At 39.2% G+C, this 16,100-nt stretch overlaps 2 protein-coding genes across 2 annotated transcripts in view; one reads left to right on the forward strand and one right to left on the reverse strand.

Annotated features, from left to right (window-relative positions):
* Positions 1 to 16,100, reverse strand: part of LOC117971126 (zinc finger protein 300-like) — a 199,828-nt gene that overhangs the window by 97,473 nt on the left and 86,255 nt on the right. The window lies entirely within an intron of this gene.
* LOC131724954 (zinc finger protein 239-like) lies at positions 1,478 to 8,988 on the forward strand. The gene is made up of 3 exons (XM_059018108.1): positions 1,478 to 1,854; positions 6,001 to 6,321; positions 6,925 to 8,988. Exons 1-3 carry the CDS (start codon positions 1,527 to 1,529, stop codon positions 7,371 to 7,373), a joined length of 1,098 nt encoding a protein of 365 aa, XP_058874091.1. The 5' UTR covers positions 1,478 to 1,526; the 3' UTR covers positions 7,374 to 8,988.

A 16,100-nucleotide genomic window follows, 5' to 3' on the forward strand; every position in this document is an offset into this window, starting at 1 on the left:
TCACCTTTCAGCAGGACAATGACCCCAAGCACACAGCCAAAGCGACACTGGAGTGGCTTAAAAACAAGAAAGTGAATGTCCTACAGTGGCCTACAGGGGCAAGACTTGAAGATTGCTGTCCACCAACAATCTTGACAGAGCTTGAACAATTTTGCCAAGAAGAATGGGTGAATATTGCACAATCCAGATGTGCAAACTTGGTAGAGACTTACCCCAAAAGACTCACAGCTGTAATTGCTGCCAAAGGTGGTTCTACCAAGTACTGACTCAGGGGGGTGAATACTTATCTAATCAAGACAATTCTCTTGCCTCTTCAAAGTGTTGAGTCGCTTGTGTAAATCAAAGGAAGAAAAAAAAAATCAATTTAAATGCATCAAGATTTCAGGTTGTAACACAACTAACTGTGAAAACGTCCAAGGGGGGTGAATACTTACTATACACACTGTAAAATGATTTAAAAAAACAAACAAACAATTTTTAAACAAGAAAATAGAAGTAGATAATAATATTACTATAAAGACGTGGAATACCTGACACCGATTGCTTATTCTGTGTACGCTTCTCTGTTCTCAGAATATTGTACATGTGCTGTAATGCATAGGTGCCTAACCCATGGGGCAGAAGGGGCACAGATGACAAGAGAGTTCGGACTACATTTTTCTTTTTTCTCTTTCTGAATGGTGGCTGCAGTCAAAACACTGCATCATGCTGTTTACTAGTTATACATTTTACAGATGTTTTAGAACGCACTGATTACTTTTACTGCAGACGCGCCTGTTTGTTTGGAACCGCCTAGCAACAATCTCCTCGAATGTGACGTCACAGTAACGTAAACAATGACCCGAACACTCTGAGCACGAGCAGCAGCTTTGGAATACAAACCTTATTGCGCACGCGCACTATGAAGCAGAGGGACGAAACCGGCGCCGTTTCGGATCCATAGCAGGACATTGCAAAGTAAAACACAAAACAGCAAGAGCCAACATGGAGAACACTGGTGTCCAGAGACTTTCTGCAGCCAATAATATGCGAAGATTACAACCAGACACGCCCACTACTGTGGACGCTTTTATTTCGTTCCAGGAAATTGAAACGTTTGTTTTGTTTCTGCTGGAGAGAGAGGAAACTGTAGCCGCTGCTGATTTCACAGTATTTTATCATCTGGAACCGGAACCGGCAGCAGTGTGGAGTAGTGGTTAGGGCTCTGGACTCTTGACCAGAGGGTTGTGGGTTCAATCCCCAGTGGAGGACACTGCTGTTGTACCCTTGAGCAAGGTACTTTACCTAGATTGCTCCAGTAAAAAACCAGCTGTATAAATGGGTAATTGTATGTAAAAAATAATGTGATATCTGTATAATGTGAAATAATGTATAATGTGATTCTTGTAACAATTGTAAGTCGCCCTGGATAAGGGCGTCTGCTAAGAAATAAATAATAATAATAATAATAATAATTCTTAAACAAATAATACATTAAAATCAAACAGGATTCCGCTACTCGAGTGTCAAGCTAACAGTCAGTGAAGATGGACGTCAGCGTCTCCGTGTCGTTCTTTCAAGACGAGCTCGCCTCTACCATCGAGCACGCAGTGAAAGCGGCTGTAGACACCGTCTTGTGCCAAATCACAAAAGTTGTCGGCGGCAAATTCACTGAATTCCGAATGGAAATGGCTGGAAAGGAGAAAGAGAATGAAAGTCTGAAGCTGAGATTGGAAATATCAGAGAGCGAGTTGAAAGCAGTGCGGGAATGCATGAACGCTGCAGATGCAGACATTAAACAACCTCTCAGAAACATGAACCCCGACTGCAATGAACAAGACTTTCAGAGGAACGAGAACCAGGGATTATTTCAAGGTAAGATCGATCTTTTTGATGGTATTGATTAGTCATAACAGTTCGGTTACAGTTCCTAGCAGCGCAATGAACAATGGAAAGTAATGCGATAGTATCCCACCATGCACTGTATTTTATTTTAAAATAATGTGTTGTGTCCCATATTAACAGAAGTCCATATTGCTAAAAGAAATAAAACAAGTATTTTCGAAAAAGTAAATGCGAAGACACACACACACAGACACACACACACACTGAGACACTCAGACACACACACATACACACTGAGACACTGAGACACACTGAGACACACACACACACACACAGACACACACGTAGGGTTTGAGGTTTCTGGGTTTTATTTTTAATGAGGTGACGTCCCTTTAAACAAATTGAGCTGTTATGTAATTAAACTCAGAAAAAGATGTTAATTACAAAACAATCTTTGTTTTTACCTTCATATCTTGCCTGAGCCTAATTCCGGTCCCCTTAATTTTATTTCAAACAGAGCTGACAAATTACGTTAATTGTTCATCCCCGATCCTACTTTTAACTCGCATTTCATTTTTGCAGTCGCCTAATTTAACGTTGTGCTTTTGTTATTTTCCCCACTAGTTTAACAGAGGTGTCTTGACAGGTGTTTTTTTTAAGCATAAAAATGAATACCTCGTGCGGAGTGCACACTGATAGCAAGTCCTTCAGGCGCCTGCTCCGAGTATTTAACCAAACATATCACAAAGCATTCTGGGATAGTGGAGGATATACACAAAAATGTAGTTTGGTATTACAGCGACCACACTTCTGACAAACCGCACTACCTGATGCGATCTAATTTAGAACCGGACTCGAGACTACCTCCTGAGGTGGGCTCAAGTCCAGTTCTAGAGTACGGTATTAAACGTTGCGTAGTGTAGACGCAAACCGTATTTAGCACTGTTTAATCCGGTTTAATGGCAACTAATATGGTTTCAAGGCATAGTGTGGACAGGGCCTAAGATTCTAATGGGTATTCTGCAAGCTACAAGAAAGTACTAGTCTATATCTGTAAACCTTGACCAGTCTAATGAAGAGACTTTATTCTGTCATACTGGTAAAGTGATATCTTGTATGGAGTAAACTGTGGCTAGTAAATAATAATAATAATAATAATAATAAAACATATTGCAGTGTGTTAGGATAATGATTTGTGACATTTGATATCTATATATTTTTATATATATCTATTTTTACTGCATTTAATCCTGTACCTCAGAATATTGTAATCTGCCAAGTGTTTAATCTGTAGTATTTTGTACTTAATCATATCCTGATGTAACTATCACTATTTAATCATATCCTGATGTAACTATCACTATTTAATCATATCCTGATGTAACTTTCACTATTATCTGATGTATTATTGAATTGTGGTTTGTCACACTTGAGAATTATTGTATTTCTTGTTCTTATTGTATGACTTATATTGTAACACTTGAATGTATTTGCTTGCGATTGTAAATCGCCCTGGATAAGGGTGTCTGCTAAGAAATAAATAATAATAATAATAATAATATATACAACAGCAATTAGGTTGGGATTAAACTGTTTGCCTGCAAATATATATTTTAGATAAATGATAGACTTTTAAGTCTGGTTGATTTTGTCATATATTTTTGCAGATGGTGGTTGATACAACACACTGCAACAATACTCTTCTATTTTTTTAAAGAAAATTTAGAGTGACCAATTATTGTTTTTATTTGTTTTTCCCCCCAATTTGGAATGTGCAATTATGCTTTTCTCCTCACCTCAGCGAGTCCCCACACAGCACAGACGTTCTGAGGGCTCCACTTCTCCACTATGAATGTGCTCGGTGTTTGGCCAGTAGGGTTCGCTGTTGCACGATGAAGAGAAGCAATCGCTGCCAGTTTCCCTTCCCATCCCATCCCTCACCCCGGGAGTGTCGAAGCCAATGTGACGCCCCCTTCGGAGTCGAACTGGCGCCATCCAAGCTGTGTGCCTCATCCTGCACTCCCAGTGGCAGCGTTTTAACTGGATGAGCCACTTGGGGGACCCCCCTCTTATATTTACCGTGCAATACCCGTATTTTATTTGTCAAACACTGCACTTTGTGCCCTGGGTTTGATACTTCTAAAGAAAAGCAAAGAAACAAAATTAAACCTAACTCCTTCTGGGAGCGCTAACTAAACTATACAAATTCCTTTTCTAACTGTCAGTTGACTAATCTGCTTACTGACAAAATCCAAGCATTAACAATAATAAAGTTAGAAAAACACAGATTCAAGTTCACTGATTCAGTAATACAGTCTGTTTGTCAGGACTCGGCAATAAACAGGTCTTCACCCTCACACAGCCACACAGGATTGTTTACTCAGGACTTAATACCGACCTTGTCCCGGAATGAATCCTAGTCAACACTCTCCCTCCCGATCTGTGAGGGCGCTGTTTAACAGGAACAGAGTGCCTCGTACTGGTTGGTCTGGCAGTTCATTCCAGGGTCAGTCGGAAGCCAGCCAGCCAGGAAAGGGGCGGAGTCACAATGACCAAAGTCCTTGCCCTAAAGCGGTACGCGATGTGTCAGTCATGGATTGGAGAAGACGTGACTGAACTAGTTATCGCAGGGGGCGTGACTCGGTATAATTGGGGATCTGACGAAGTAATCTGTTCCTTTGATGTGGTTACAAAACTGACCGAGAAAAGAAACGGACTGTGTAAACATATTGTGAGTGTTAAGTGTTTTGTGTGCTTGTGGAATCTAACTGTCTGTTTGTATTATTTCTTAGCAGACGCCCTTATCCAGGGCGACTTACAATTGTTACAAGATATCACATTATTTTAACATACAATTACCCATTTATACAGTTGGGTTTTTACTGGAGCAATCTAGGTAAAGTACCTTGCTCAAGGGTACAACAGCAGTGTCCCCCACCTGGGATAGAACCCACAACCCACCGGTCAAGAGTCCAGAGCCCTAACCACTACTCCGCACTGCTGCCCTCGTTACTACATAGACAGCTACCGCGAGCCGGGAAGCTGTCACTACAGCCCAGCATCGAGCCCGGACTGCACTCACACCACTTGTCACTGCATTCCTTGCACCAGCACCTGCTCTCGCTGTCAGGAGAAGTGACCGTGTCTGTGTTGTGTGTTGTTTGTGATTATTATTTCGGGACTGAACCCCGTGGTTTAAAGCTGGCAATACACATTGGTGTGTAGAGGCAGCGTTTATTATTTAACGGTCTAAGCAGACAAAAAGGAGAAATAAAACAGCTGTTTTGAACCGTGAACTTTGTGTTTGTCCTTGTTAAAGCACCTGCATCACCTGGACACCTGAGCACTGCAAACCACACGTTCACAATTACACACAGCTGTCTCAGATTAGCTGAAGCTAATTTATCTGTTAAGGCATTCTGCAAAATTACATATTTTCACATTTCCCCCTACCATTTTATGACAGTATTTAAGCCATGGTGTACAGACCTTGAGTTATGCAGAACCCAATATACTTCTGAAGTTAAAGGGATGGTTCGTTGGAAATTCAATTAAGATTAAGTCCAAAACTACAATAGTTATTTTTCACATACAAAAACAATGTTTTTTTTTTGTTGTTTTAAAAATGTGACGTGTCATCTTATCTCTCTAGGTGTAAATTCATATTTATTTTTATTTCAGGAGATCTATCGTACTGTTCAATGCATACCATTTTCATTCTTTAACAAATGGCTGTATTTTAATATTTAATGAAATATGTTTTTTTTAGCAAAAAACTAAATATATATTTAAAAAAATTGTTAGTTCTAATTTATATTTGTGTGTGGTTCAAATCACTCTTTGACAGACACTTACTCTGCTTCAAAAACGTAGTTCCTATCATACTGTAACTGTAAGCAAGTACTTAAGTGTTTTTTGGCTCTTAAACTAAACTGAACGTTACCACAATAAAATTGCAGTGATTTTGCAGTTGTCCAATAGTTATCCTGTGCATTTATCATGTTTTAATATGCTGTACCATACCTCACTGCTTCAATATACAGCATTAAGTTTGCAATGCATTTCTCTATGGTAACGTTTATAAGAGCTGTACTAACTGTTGTTGTGATTCGGGTTCAGCAGGAATCTGGCTAGTAGGTGAGAGTTTATAAATTTGAATACTTTTCTTTCACACAGATCCGAAAGAGAGCTGTGCTATGCATAAATCTAAAGCCTATGAAGGGTCAAGGATAGAAGCAGTTTACGCACAAGAGGAGTCCTTTGACCAGGAGTGGTGTGCAAGTCTAAAGCAGGTTACAGAGCTGACATGTGTTAAAGATGAAGAGGTCCCTCGACTGAAATGTGTTCCTATTAAAGAGGAATTCTTAGAACAGGAATGTCTCCCCATCGCAGAGGAGGTTCCTACTGAAAATAATGGCTGTACACTTGAGGAGAACAACACGCTGGGGTCAAGTCTGTATGATGATTGTCCACCTGAATGTGAACTGGGATTTAGAGGTAATCATACAAAACAAGAAACATGGAGCTAACTATTAATTTTCCAGAAATTAGTTACCAAACTGTAGTTCTGAAGATTTTCATTTTTGGTAATTCCAGCTTATTTTATCCTAACCAACTATGTCAATGGCCTGCAAGTTGCAACATAACTATCCTTGCTACTGTGGCATCTGCTAGATGTGCACCCACTATCATGCCTGTTTTGAATGCTGTTAGATCTTTGCCTTTCCCTGTGTCTGGTGGACTGTTTGCAGTTGTGCTGCTCCCACAGCTTTATAGTAGTGCTGGGATCACATGTCTCATCAATGTGTCACCAGAAGAAACATTTTAATACAATACTTGCATGTAAACCTGATGTTTTCTACTTTTGTTCCTCAGTGATATTAAGTGGGGTGGAAATTAGTGAGTTATATTAACCGGATTTCAATGTGATGTTAATAAAAGGAGGCTGGTATTAACAGGAGTGATATTAAGCGGGTTTGACTGTATTCCCATCAGAGTTCACTCTAGGAGTTGGGCATGGTTATGAGGGGAAGCCCTGCAGAAGAGTGAATGTGTAAGAATGCTGTAAAATAACCTTTGTCTCTTTCTTTTTTTCTCTAGCTGCTAAAGGATATCTCACAGGAGGGACTCTATTTCCCTGTGCTGATTGTGGGAAGAGTTTCAGTCGTTTCTCACAGCTTAAAATCCACCAGCGTGTTCACACAGGAGATAAACCTTATCACTGCTTTGAGTGTGGGAGGAGTTTCACGCAGTTACAAAATCTTAAAAGACACCAGCGCAGTCACACAGGAGAGAAGCCTTATCACTGCACCGAGTGCGGGAAGAGATTCAATCAGTTAGCACATCTTCAGTCACACCAGCGCATTCACACAGGAGTGAAACCTTATCAGTGCACTGAGTGTGGGAAGAGTTTCACAGTGGTACAAAATCTTAAAAGACACCAGCGCAGTCACACAAGAGAGAAGCCTTATCACTGCACTGAGTGTTGGAGGAGATTCACACAGTTAGGACATCTTCAGTCACACCAGTGCATCCACTCAGGACTGTAATTGTATTTGCAAGATTCCACTTTTGTCTCATGTATGACTGAGTCTCTTAGTTTGAACAGTAGGATTATTAGATGTAACTACCCACTAGTGACCAAGTTTCTAGCTCTTTGAAGTCAGTGCTAGTGTAAATTCTGAAGCTCACACCTCAAACAATAGCTTGGTTGTTGACAGGCTCTGACTGCAGTACAACGCCTCCACAATATACAGTTTCAGAATGGAGACTGAAGAACTGATTTTTATCTGTAAACTGAGATGAAATGCCAAAGGTGCATGCCTTGTAAATGTCCCTGTAACGGAGGGAAGTCTTACGTTTGTGGGTCATCACTGAATAATAATGAGGCAGACAGAGCATTGCATTGCAGATTTAATTCAACACAGGGGCTGCCATTAGTGTACCAGCAATGGTAGCCCTAGTGTCAGATTTAATAAAAAAAAAAAACCAAAGCTAAAAATAGAAGTTAGCCACACAAAGCAAGCACTAGCCTTATTAAAAGAAGACATCCCACTGCAGGAACCTACTACACTTTGCAACCCTCTGCATACTGTTTGAGATCAACATCCCCTAAACCTACTACTGTTGCTCCCGAAGTCCTGGCCTCCCAGCGACTCCAGGTCGTTGCAACGGTCTTGGCTGGTCCAAGCCTTCACAGGCACCGTCTTGCAGTTGAAGGGTTCCGTAGTAGTTAATCCTGCAGACCGGACACTCTCCTCCTTGATGTTAATAAAGCACCCCTCTGTGTCGCATAGTGGTGCAGGCGCCTCAAACTGTGGCACAGATGCCTTCTGAGCCGCATGCAGCCTCCCTGGGCACGCCCCCCAGCCAATCCAGACCTCTTGATCCACTCAGCACCGGGCGAATCTACCTGCTTAATTGGTTGCCTAGCAATGCGTCTCCTGAAACGTCCCAGCTGCACACATCTATGCAAGAACCAGTGACAGGGTTCTCACTGTCAAAGTTATTTTTAAGTGCTTTACAAAATCATTTTAAAGAATTACTGGTAAAATATTCATGTTGTGTTTTGAAATTATTCCAAAATAAACAGAATAAACTACTTGGAAAAACCTAGGAGGCAGTGTGGTCCAGTGGTTGAAGTCCACGGTTTGTAACCAGAAGGTCACTGGTTCAAATCCCACCCCTGCCACTGACTTACTGTGTGACCCTGCGCAAGTCATTTGTGCTCCGTCCTGCGGATGAGATATTAAATCAATGTCCTATTGTAAGTGACTCGGCATATAATGCACAGTTCACAGCCTACCTTTGTAAAGCACTTTGTGATGGTGGTCCACTATGAAAGGTGCTATATAAAGATATTATTATTATTATTATTATTATTATTATTATTATTGTGTGCAATATATCCTCTTAAATGTAGGAAAGGCTGTGTTGCACTGTAGTTGTTCTCAGGATGTGTTTCCTGTTCCCTTCATGCACTCTTATTAAAATGCTGTGAGAAATTCTAAATAACCTGATTAATAAATATAACAAGGAGCTGAATTGAGTGTGGTGTTGTTGAAATATATTTTTTAGATTAAATAAATGTTGATTTATTTATTAATTTAAACAGGAGATTTGCCTACTGAGCTTGAGCCCGAATGTACCAACACCACAATAAAGTACATGTGTGGTTCAAACTTAAAAATCGGCAGCATACAGAGATCAAAGAATATCATGAATTTGTTAATGTGGACTGAAGGAGAAGCATGGGCAGGAGCTTCTAAGCAATTCCCAAATGCACTCTAAAACCATAGAAAGAAAGATTATCATATTCCATCTTCATAGTATGGTGGACATAATTCCACGTCTTCGGGAGTTGAAATGCAATGGGTAATTTGCCCATACGTGTTCGAACCCTTACAACAGCCAAATTACCAGCATCCTGAGAGTGTAAACTATAGCTAATGCTTGTTCTTTGTATCAGAGCACTCGAATAAGGAGGTACCAAACCATTACAAAACTTTAAACACAAATCAAAACCAATAAAAAGCCTCTGGTTCATAGGTGTGAGCCAGCCTAATTGTATGTACATATGATAGTGATGTGTCAAAGGGGAACAGTCTGGAATATAAATCTGCAACATGAATCATACAGTACACGCTTTCAAGCAAACTGATAAATATAAATCACCATAATCTAAAACAGGAAAAATTGTAGCAGTCACTAACTTTAGCCTGCTAGACAGGGTAAACGTAGGCTTGTTTCTAAATAGAAAATTTAATTTAGGTCCCAGTTTGGGGTTCACCTGGCTGCAGCCTGTAATCATCACCTGCCTGCAATTAGCAGACAGGTATTTAAACCAGAAGAAATGTTTTTTTTTTTTTTTGGCAGGCTGTGTGAAACGAGGCTGTCACAGTGAAGATTTAGCAAAAAGGTACTTTGTTGTTTAGTTCGTAATTAAATTTATTTTGTACTTGAAAACTGGTAAACAGCTTAGCTGTCCAGTTTGTTAGTTTAGGTTTGTGAAATCACAGAAAATGCATTCAGTTAAAATACCCTTTTGTGAAATAGCTGTTATTCATTTTTACTTGATAATTACATTTCTATTTTCTTGATGTGATTCCAGACAATGCAGTACCAAAATATATCATAAATCAAGTCCCATAGTTATGATTCTAATGAACTAATTCAATTTTAATCAATTTCCTGAATGATAAATTACTTCATTTTTAACTATTTAAGTAAGACTTTTAACCCTCTGCAGTCCATTTATTAGGTGCGTGTCAGGCGCGTCAGGTCCAATTTATTTTCACACGCGCAGTTAATTTTAGACGCACTGTTTAAAAGTATTTTTTTCCACAGTCAAACGGGTTTAAAAGGCCCTGCATATCAACAAAGCACTCACTAGGCATCTCCAGCCCCGCCCCACCCTTTTGTTCACTATCGCTTTCACATATGCTAAGAAATAAATAATAATAATAATAGTCATACATACCGATCAATCATCTCCTGATCACTCATTTTATCACCAAACTCCTCAATAATGCGATCCAAGTCATTATTTTATTACTATAACATCTCAAAAAAGCTCTGCAAATGTCTGTGATATTCTCTGTGCGCTGATTCAGTATCCGCCAGCTTGTTTCCTTATGGCCGCCCCTATCTGATCCCAGGGGCAAGTATGACTATTCATGAGATATGCCCCTTTTTTTCGGCTTGTCTTGGCTCCTGTCGCTCCCACTCGGCCATTGAATGGTTTTATCGGCTTTTTCTGGAGAAAAAAAACGACTAGAAACCCGTTTTTTGCATTTTTGTGTTGATGTCGGACAGGGTCCGACATTGGACCGGATAGGAATAATTGCAATGTCGGACAAGGTCCGACATAGGACCACAAAGGGTTAATACCCTACATTTTGAATGTTTAGGAAGAATTTAGGTTAGTAAATTAGTAAATTTAGGAAGAATACTATTTTTCTAACTGTTAACATAAGAACATAATAACATAAGAAAGTTTACAAACAAGAGGATGCCATTCAGCCCATCTTGCTCGTTTGGTTGTTAGTAGCTTATTGATCCCAGAATCTCATCAAGCAGCTTCTTGAAGGATCCCAGGATGACAGCTTCAACAACATTACTGGGGAGTTGTTTCCAGACCTTCACAATTCTCTAACATTTATGGGGTTTTCATGCAGGGCAATTTACACGTGAAATGGCGATGCTCGTGTAAATCAGGTTTCAGGCCAAAAAAATGGCCAAAGAGAGGGATAGGGGAAATCATTTATTCGTGTAGTTGACGAAACACACAGGAAAATCCAAGCCCAGTTTCGCAAGGAAACCCTCATTTCACATGCAAATGTTAATGAGCGTGTTTATCCTTAACTATAAATATTGTAAGGGAGCAGGTCAGTTGTTACTGTGGATTCCAAGACGGCAGAAAGTAGTGGCTGAAGGGTGATTTTCTGGTTCACAGTGGTGTAGTTCACCTTAATGATAATGCGGGCGGCTTTTTTATTATTGTTTTTTGCTGTGTCTGGTATGTCATGTTGTATATCTCTTGTGGGTTTACAGTTCTGTATAAAACGGCAACATGTGTCTGCCCTCCACCTTAATAACTATAGTTTGTGAACTGAATATCATGAGCCAGCTCGATCGCCCAAAACAGCACAACAAACATCCAACAAGTTGTTGATGTCCTCTCAGAAGGGACCAAATAAAATTTCAAATTAACGTATTGATTGTATTTTATTTATTTGCATCATTTAATATTTAACACAACAGTAAAGAAAAGAAAGAATCTCTGACAGCACGAGCCTCCTCAGATCGCTGCTGTCCAATTGAAACTGGTGGCTTAGGTAACCTTCACAGTTGCCAAGTCTACTTATAATAAGCAGAATTGGGCTTGTTTTTCAGAGTAGCGGTGTTGCACTGTTGCTACATATGTGGGTGTAATTTTCACTCACCTGTCTCTTTAAGTAAAGGCAGTAGCCTGGCCAGGCCAACCTATAAAAACTACATTTCCCAGTATCCTTTTCTTTCTTTCTTTCACCCCATTGGTCCATTCAAAATTTCATCCACCAATCCTCTCACACAGTCAATCTTCACCTGTCTCTTATTTCTCTAATTGTGGGGGGTTGGGAGTGTGTTTTTTTTCCTGTAGCTAGCACCTTGGTGAGAGAGTCTGTCTACCTTTTGAGAAACCTAATCTTTATACTGTTAGCTAGATATTATTCTTTAGCCTTTGTTTTTCTTTTTGTCTGCTGCTTTAGTTTATTGTCTAGTTACCGTTTTTTGCTTAATTAGGTGGGGTAGTTTCTTTTGTGTTTTTTGCTGGAGTGTGTGGTTGTAGGTTTTTGTGCATCTGTTCTGGACTGTTTGCAACCTCAGTTTTCATCAAACATCCATTTCATCGCTCAATGTTTTTCATCTCCTGAAGACCTCTACATCATCGTTCACATTCATCCCAAGTAATTAACTGGACTTCCATACCGGTTTGGTGAGCTCTTTCCATTGACTGTGTCATCGTGTTTGTTTTTTTTCTTTTGTTACTTTTTGGGACTTCATTACTATTTTGTTGATTTATATTTTGTGTTGCATTGTTTATTCATTCTGTATATTAATCATCCTCCGTGTCAGTAATTGTTAAATTGTTGTGGTTATATTCTTAAGCTCTGCTGTGTATCTTCATTTATAATCTGTTTTCCTGGGTTTGTTTGCACTATATTCTTTTCCTTGTCACTCTGTCCCTAATTGAGTTGTTTTCTTCTGTCCTTGTTTAGTCTTATTCTTTTTGTCAAGCTTTGTGTTCTTTGGAATAAACCAGTGTTGTGTAGTTAAATTGACGCATTGTGACGACCCTGTTTTACTGTCAGTCACCCTTACTGACTTATTTAGTTTGAATTATTTGGCCAGTAGTATCTCCTAAGGGAGGACAGTACAGTTGCCTATCAACTGTGTAGGGTGACCGTTACAGCGGGTTGTAATTTACATAAACACCCATATTCTAACATGGGTTGCGCTTGTTTTGGGCTTGTGTGAAAGGCAGTGCTGCTTTTTTTTTTTCTCGTGAGACTGTAACCTTCCCCGTCTGTCTCACAGGCAGCCACTGATTCCTGAACACCTCATTTTGTTGTTGACAAGAGTTTGTGCAGATTACAGCCGGCACTGGCAATTTGGGAACGAATTAATGCACTTCAGTCTGTTTCATCAGCATCTGCCACCTCCCTTTGAAGTGCCCACTACCCGTATTTTCGCAAGCGTGGTGTTGAATGCTTTCTCAGCAACTGTCAGCCGTCCGGACGAGTAGGGTTTCTGAGCCAGAGTAGTATATGCAGCATCACCTGATCCCCTATATGCTGTGTTGCCTGAATGAAAGGAATTATTAACCAACCAGGCACACGTTGTTTTGCTTTATTACAGCAGTTTAGATTCACCAGTTGTACCAGTTCTCTGAGCATGGAACCACATTTTCAAAAAAAAAATCACTAGTAATCTTCAAAAACAGCACGAGTACATTACATTACATTACAATATCCCATTCGTTTGCATGACGTCAGGTGAAAAGCCCGGTTTACTCGAGTGAAAAAAACTGAGCTAACGGAAACCCAAAAAAGCATTTTACACAAGACATTTTTCTCGTGTAAATGTCTCGAGTTAAAAAAAAACTTGCATGGAAACCCCATGATTGTTAATAATAATAATAATAATGGTGCAAACTTCTAAAATGTTTTTAAAAATGAACAATAAAAGCAATATGTATCATTATCAAAAATAATTGTTTAATCTCAAACTTGTACATTGTTATAGAACGAAACACGTTAAAATCCACAAACATGACAAACAAATATATATTTATCAGAAAACAGGTCCTTGTGCCTTCGATGTCGCCATTTATCTTACTTTGCAAAGATTTTGTATGAAAATGTTTGTTTACTGCACTGAGGTAGGTCTGCGCAGCAATAACATTGCAAAACACTCACTTTCATGGCTATCTCCTAACATGGTCATCTACTGGAAATACACAAATAGGACCTTGTTTTAAAGCTCTGTCTCTCCTCTTTCCAAAGGTTGCTGACAGGATAGTTAACATTGGGCTGACCCTATAGAGTTAAAGGTTGTCTAAAAAAATATGTACGCCCCCTAGGGGGTAGCGAAGCAATCCAAAGGGAAGCGTGAGAAGCATCCAAAAAATAAAAAGTAAAACTTTATTATAATGGAACAATAGTGCCTTCATAGAAAGAGTGACGGACAGTTTCTTGTTTAAACACGATCTTGAGGGGTATGTTTTCACAGCCGTTTCAAAACCGATTGGGACGCCATTTGGCACACTTAATGTCCGTGTCACTGATAATTGTTTTTGGTATAGATTGTGAAAATCCGTTCATTAGTTTTAAAATTACAGAATTTTGTAAAAATTAGTTTTTACAATTTATTCAGACCATTTTTTTTGCGCTCAAATAACTAAAAAACGGCTGCGAGTTTAAATACCTCCTTTGGTAGGCTGGTAGAACTCATTAACGAGGAGTGCCTTTTTGTGGAACCAACAAAATCAATCAAGTAATTACCGAGATAGTTGGGCTTTTCTTAAGAACATAAGAACATAAGAAGGTTTACAAATGAGAGGAGGCCATTCAGCCCATCTTGCTCGTTTGGTTGTTAGTAGCTTATTGATCCCAGAATCTCATCAAGCAGCTTCTTGAAGGATCCCAGGGTGTCAGCTTCAACAACACTGCTGGGAAGTTGGTTCCAGACCCTTTGACCCATAGACGGAATTACAGTTTTATAAAGGGGACAGTTTTTAGTCACCTATTGTACTTTGGGATGTTTAACTCTGTCTACGGCTATTGCATGGTTATAAATAATCTATAATGCTTTATTAACACTCTACAACATAGTTATTAAACATATATTATATATTTATAAAATTAATATGCAGCACCTTAATATAAAGTGTTACCTAATAGGTTAAGAAAATGGACACTGTAGGCTATAAACAGGGGTCACAGATTGCTGTACTGTACACGTTATTTGCTATGCAGATGTGCACTCTCCAGTAATAATATTATGTGTGTGTCTGTAGTAGGCCCGATTTAAATTTTTTTTTTTTTAAAAAATCCCAATGAAAAGCTTTCACAGAGTCACGTTTACACAGAATTCTGCATTTGGAGACAATTAAAAAAAAAAAAAAAAAACTTCAGTGTGTTTCTAGTCTGTTCAAGACTAGCAACCCCCTTTTTATCAATAGCTACCCAATTTCGTTTAAGAAAACTCGATATCACACAAAACTCTGCGCTGGTCACGTTGAGGTCACAAACGCATTAGCTGCTGTTTACAGTTAAACAGCGATCATGAGAACATTTAAAAAAAAAGTTTAATCAAACATTAGGTAATAAAATGCTGGCGATGCAAATAATGTAGTGCCACATAGTACTACAACTGCTGAAACTGAAATTGACAGCACGGAGGCAAATGTGAATGCAACTTATTTCAATTATACAGTACAGTATACAGGTGCTGTGGTTTCCAGAACTCGTAGCAGTTGTTTTTAGTTGTTTTAAGTTTATCTTTCTCCTCTCTTGCTCCCGTTCCTCCTCTCGAACACCCACCTCGATTAGCAACAATTAATCAATTAATTAACTCGGGAGATGGTCACCTTCTGCACAGGGTTTTGTTAAGATGGGGCTTCCTCATCCACGCTGCCAAACAATAACACACAAACACTTGGTATTTTAAATCAATACTAACCATAACAAAACAATAACAAAGCAAAATACTCGTTTTAACTAACACAAAACTATACATTGTAAATCCTAATACATCGTTTTTACATAAACACAAAATGCAAACACCCGTTCAAAATAAACAAATACATTTTATTTACATGCAAGACTTTTCATTGGATCATTTAGTACACGTACTGTTTTCTTTAAATTCATTGGCTCTTATTTCATTTCTAAAGAACTGATTGGCCCAAATTTGTAGATATAGTAAAAATAGTACGTGTAGTTAACAAAATAGAAAACACAGTGTATCGCAGTACTACACATAGTAATTTATTTGAAACGTCTACCAACAGCACACATTTTTGACCCAGACGGCCTTCCATACAAAAGATTTACAACGCTCATTGAGCATGAAACTGGCGCCATTTTGGATATAATATAGGACATTTCATAGCAAAACACAACGCAGTCAGAGCCAACATGGCGAACTCTGGTATCCAGTTTCATAACCGCCTCTTCTCATCGTGATGCAGCCATGCTTCGACAGGGAGGTCAGCCAATCACTTTCACAAG

This window comes from Acipenser ruthenus, chromosome 58, assembly GCF_902713425.1.
Source record: "Acipenser ruthenus chromosome 58, fAciRut3.2 maternal haplotype, whole genome shotgun sequence".
NCBI lineage: Eukaryota > Metazoa > Chordata > Actinopteri > Acipenseriformes > Acipenseridae > Acipenser > Acipenser ruthenus.

Bases quoted from the DNA above. Each gene is read 5' to 3' on its own strand.
- LOC131724954 (XM_059018108.1), top strand. From the start codon at position 1,527: ATGGACGTCAGCGTCTCCGTGTCGTTCTTTCAAGACGAGCTCGCCTCT. The intron at 1,855-6,000 runs GTAAGATCGATC...TCTTTCACACAG, and splicing joins GAACCAGGGATTATTTCAAG to ATCCGAAAGAGAGCTGTGCT. The intron at 6,322-6,924 runs GTAATCATACAA...TTTTTTCTCTAG, and splicing joins ATGTGAACTGGGATTTAGAG to CTGCTAAAGGATATCTCACA.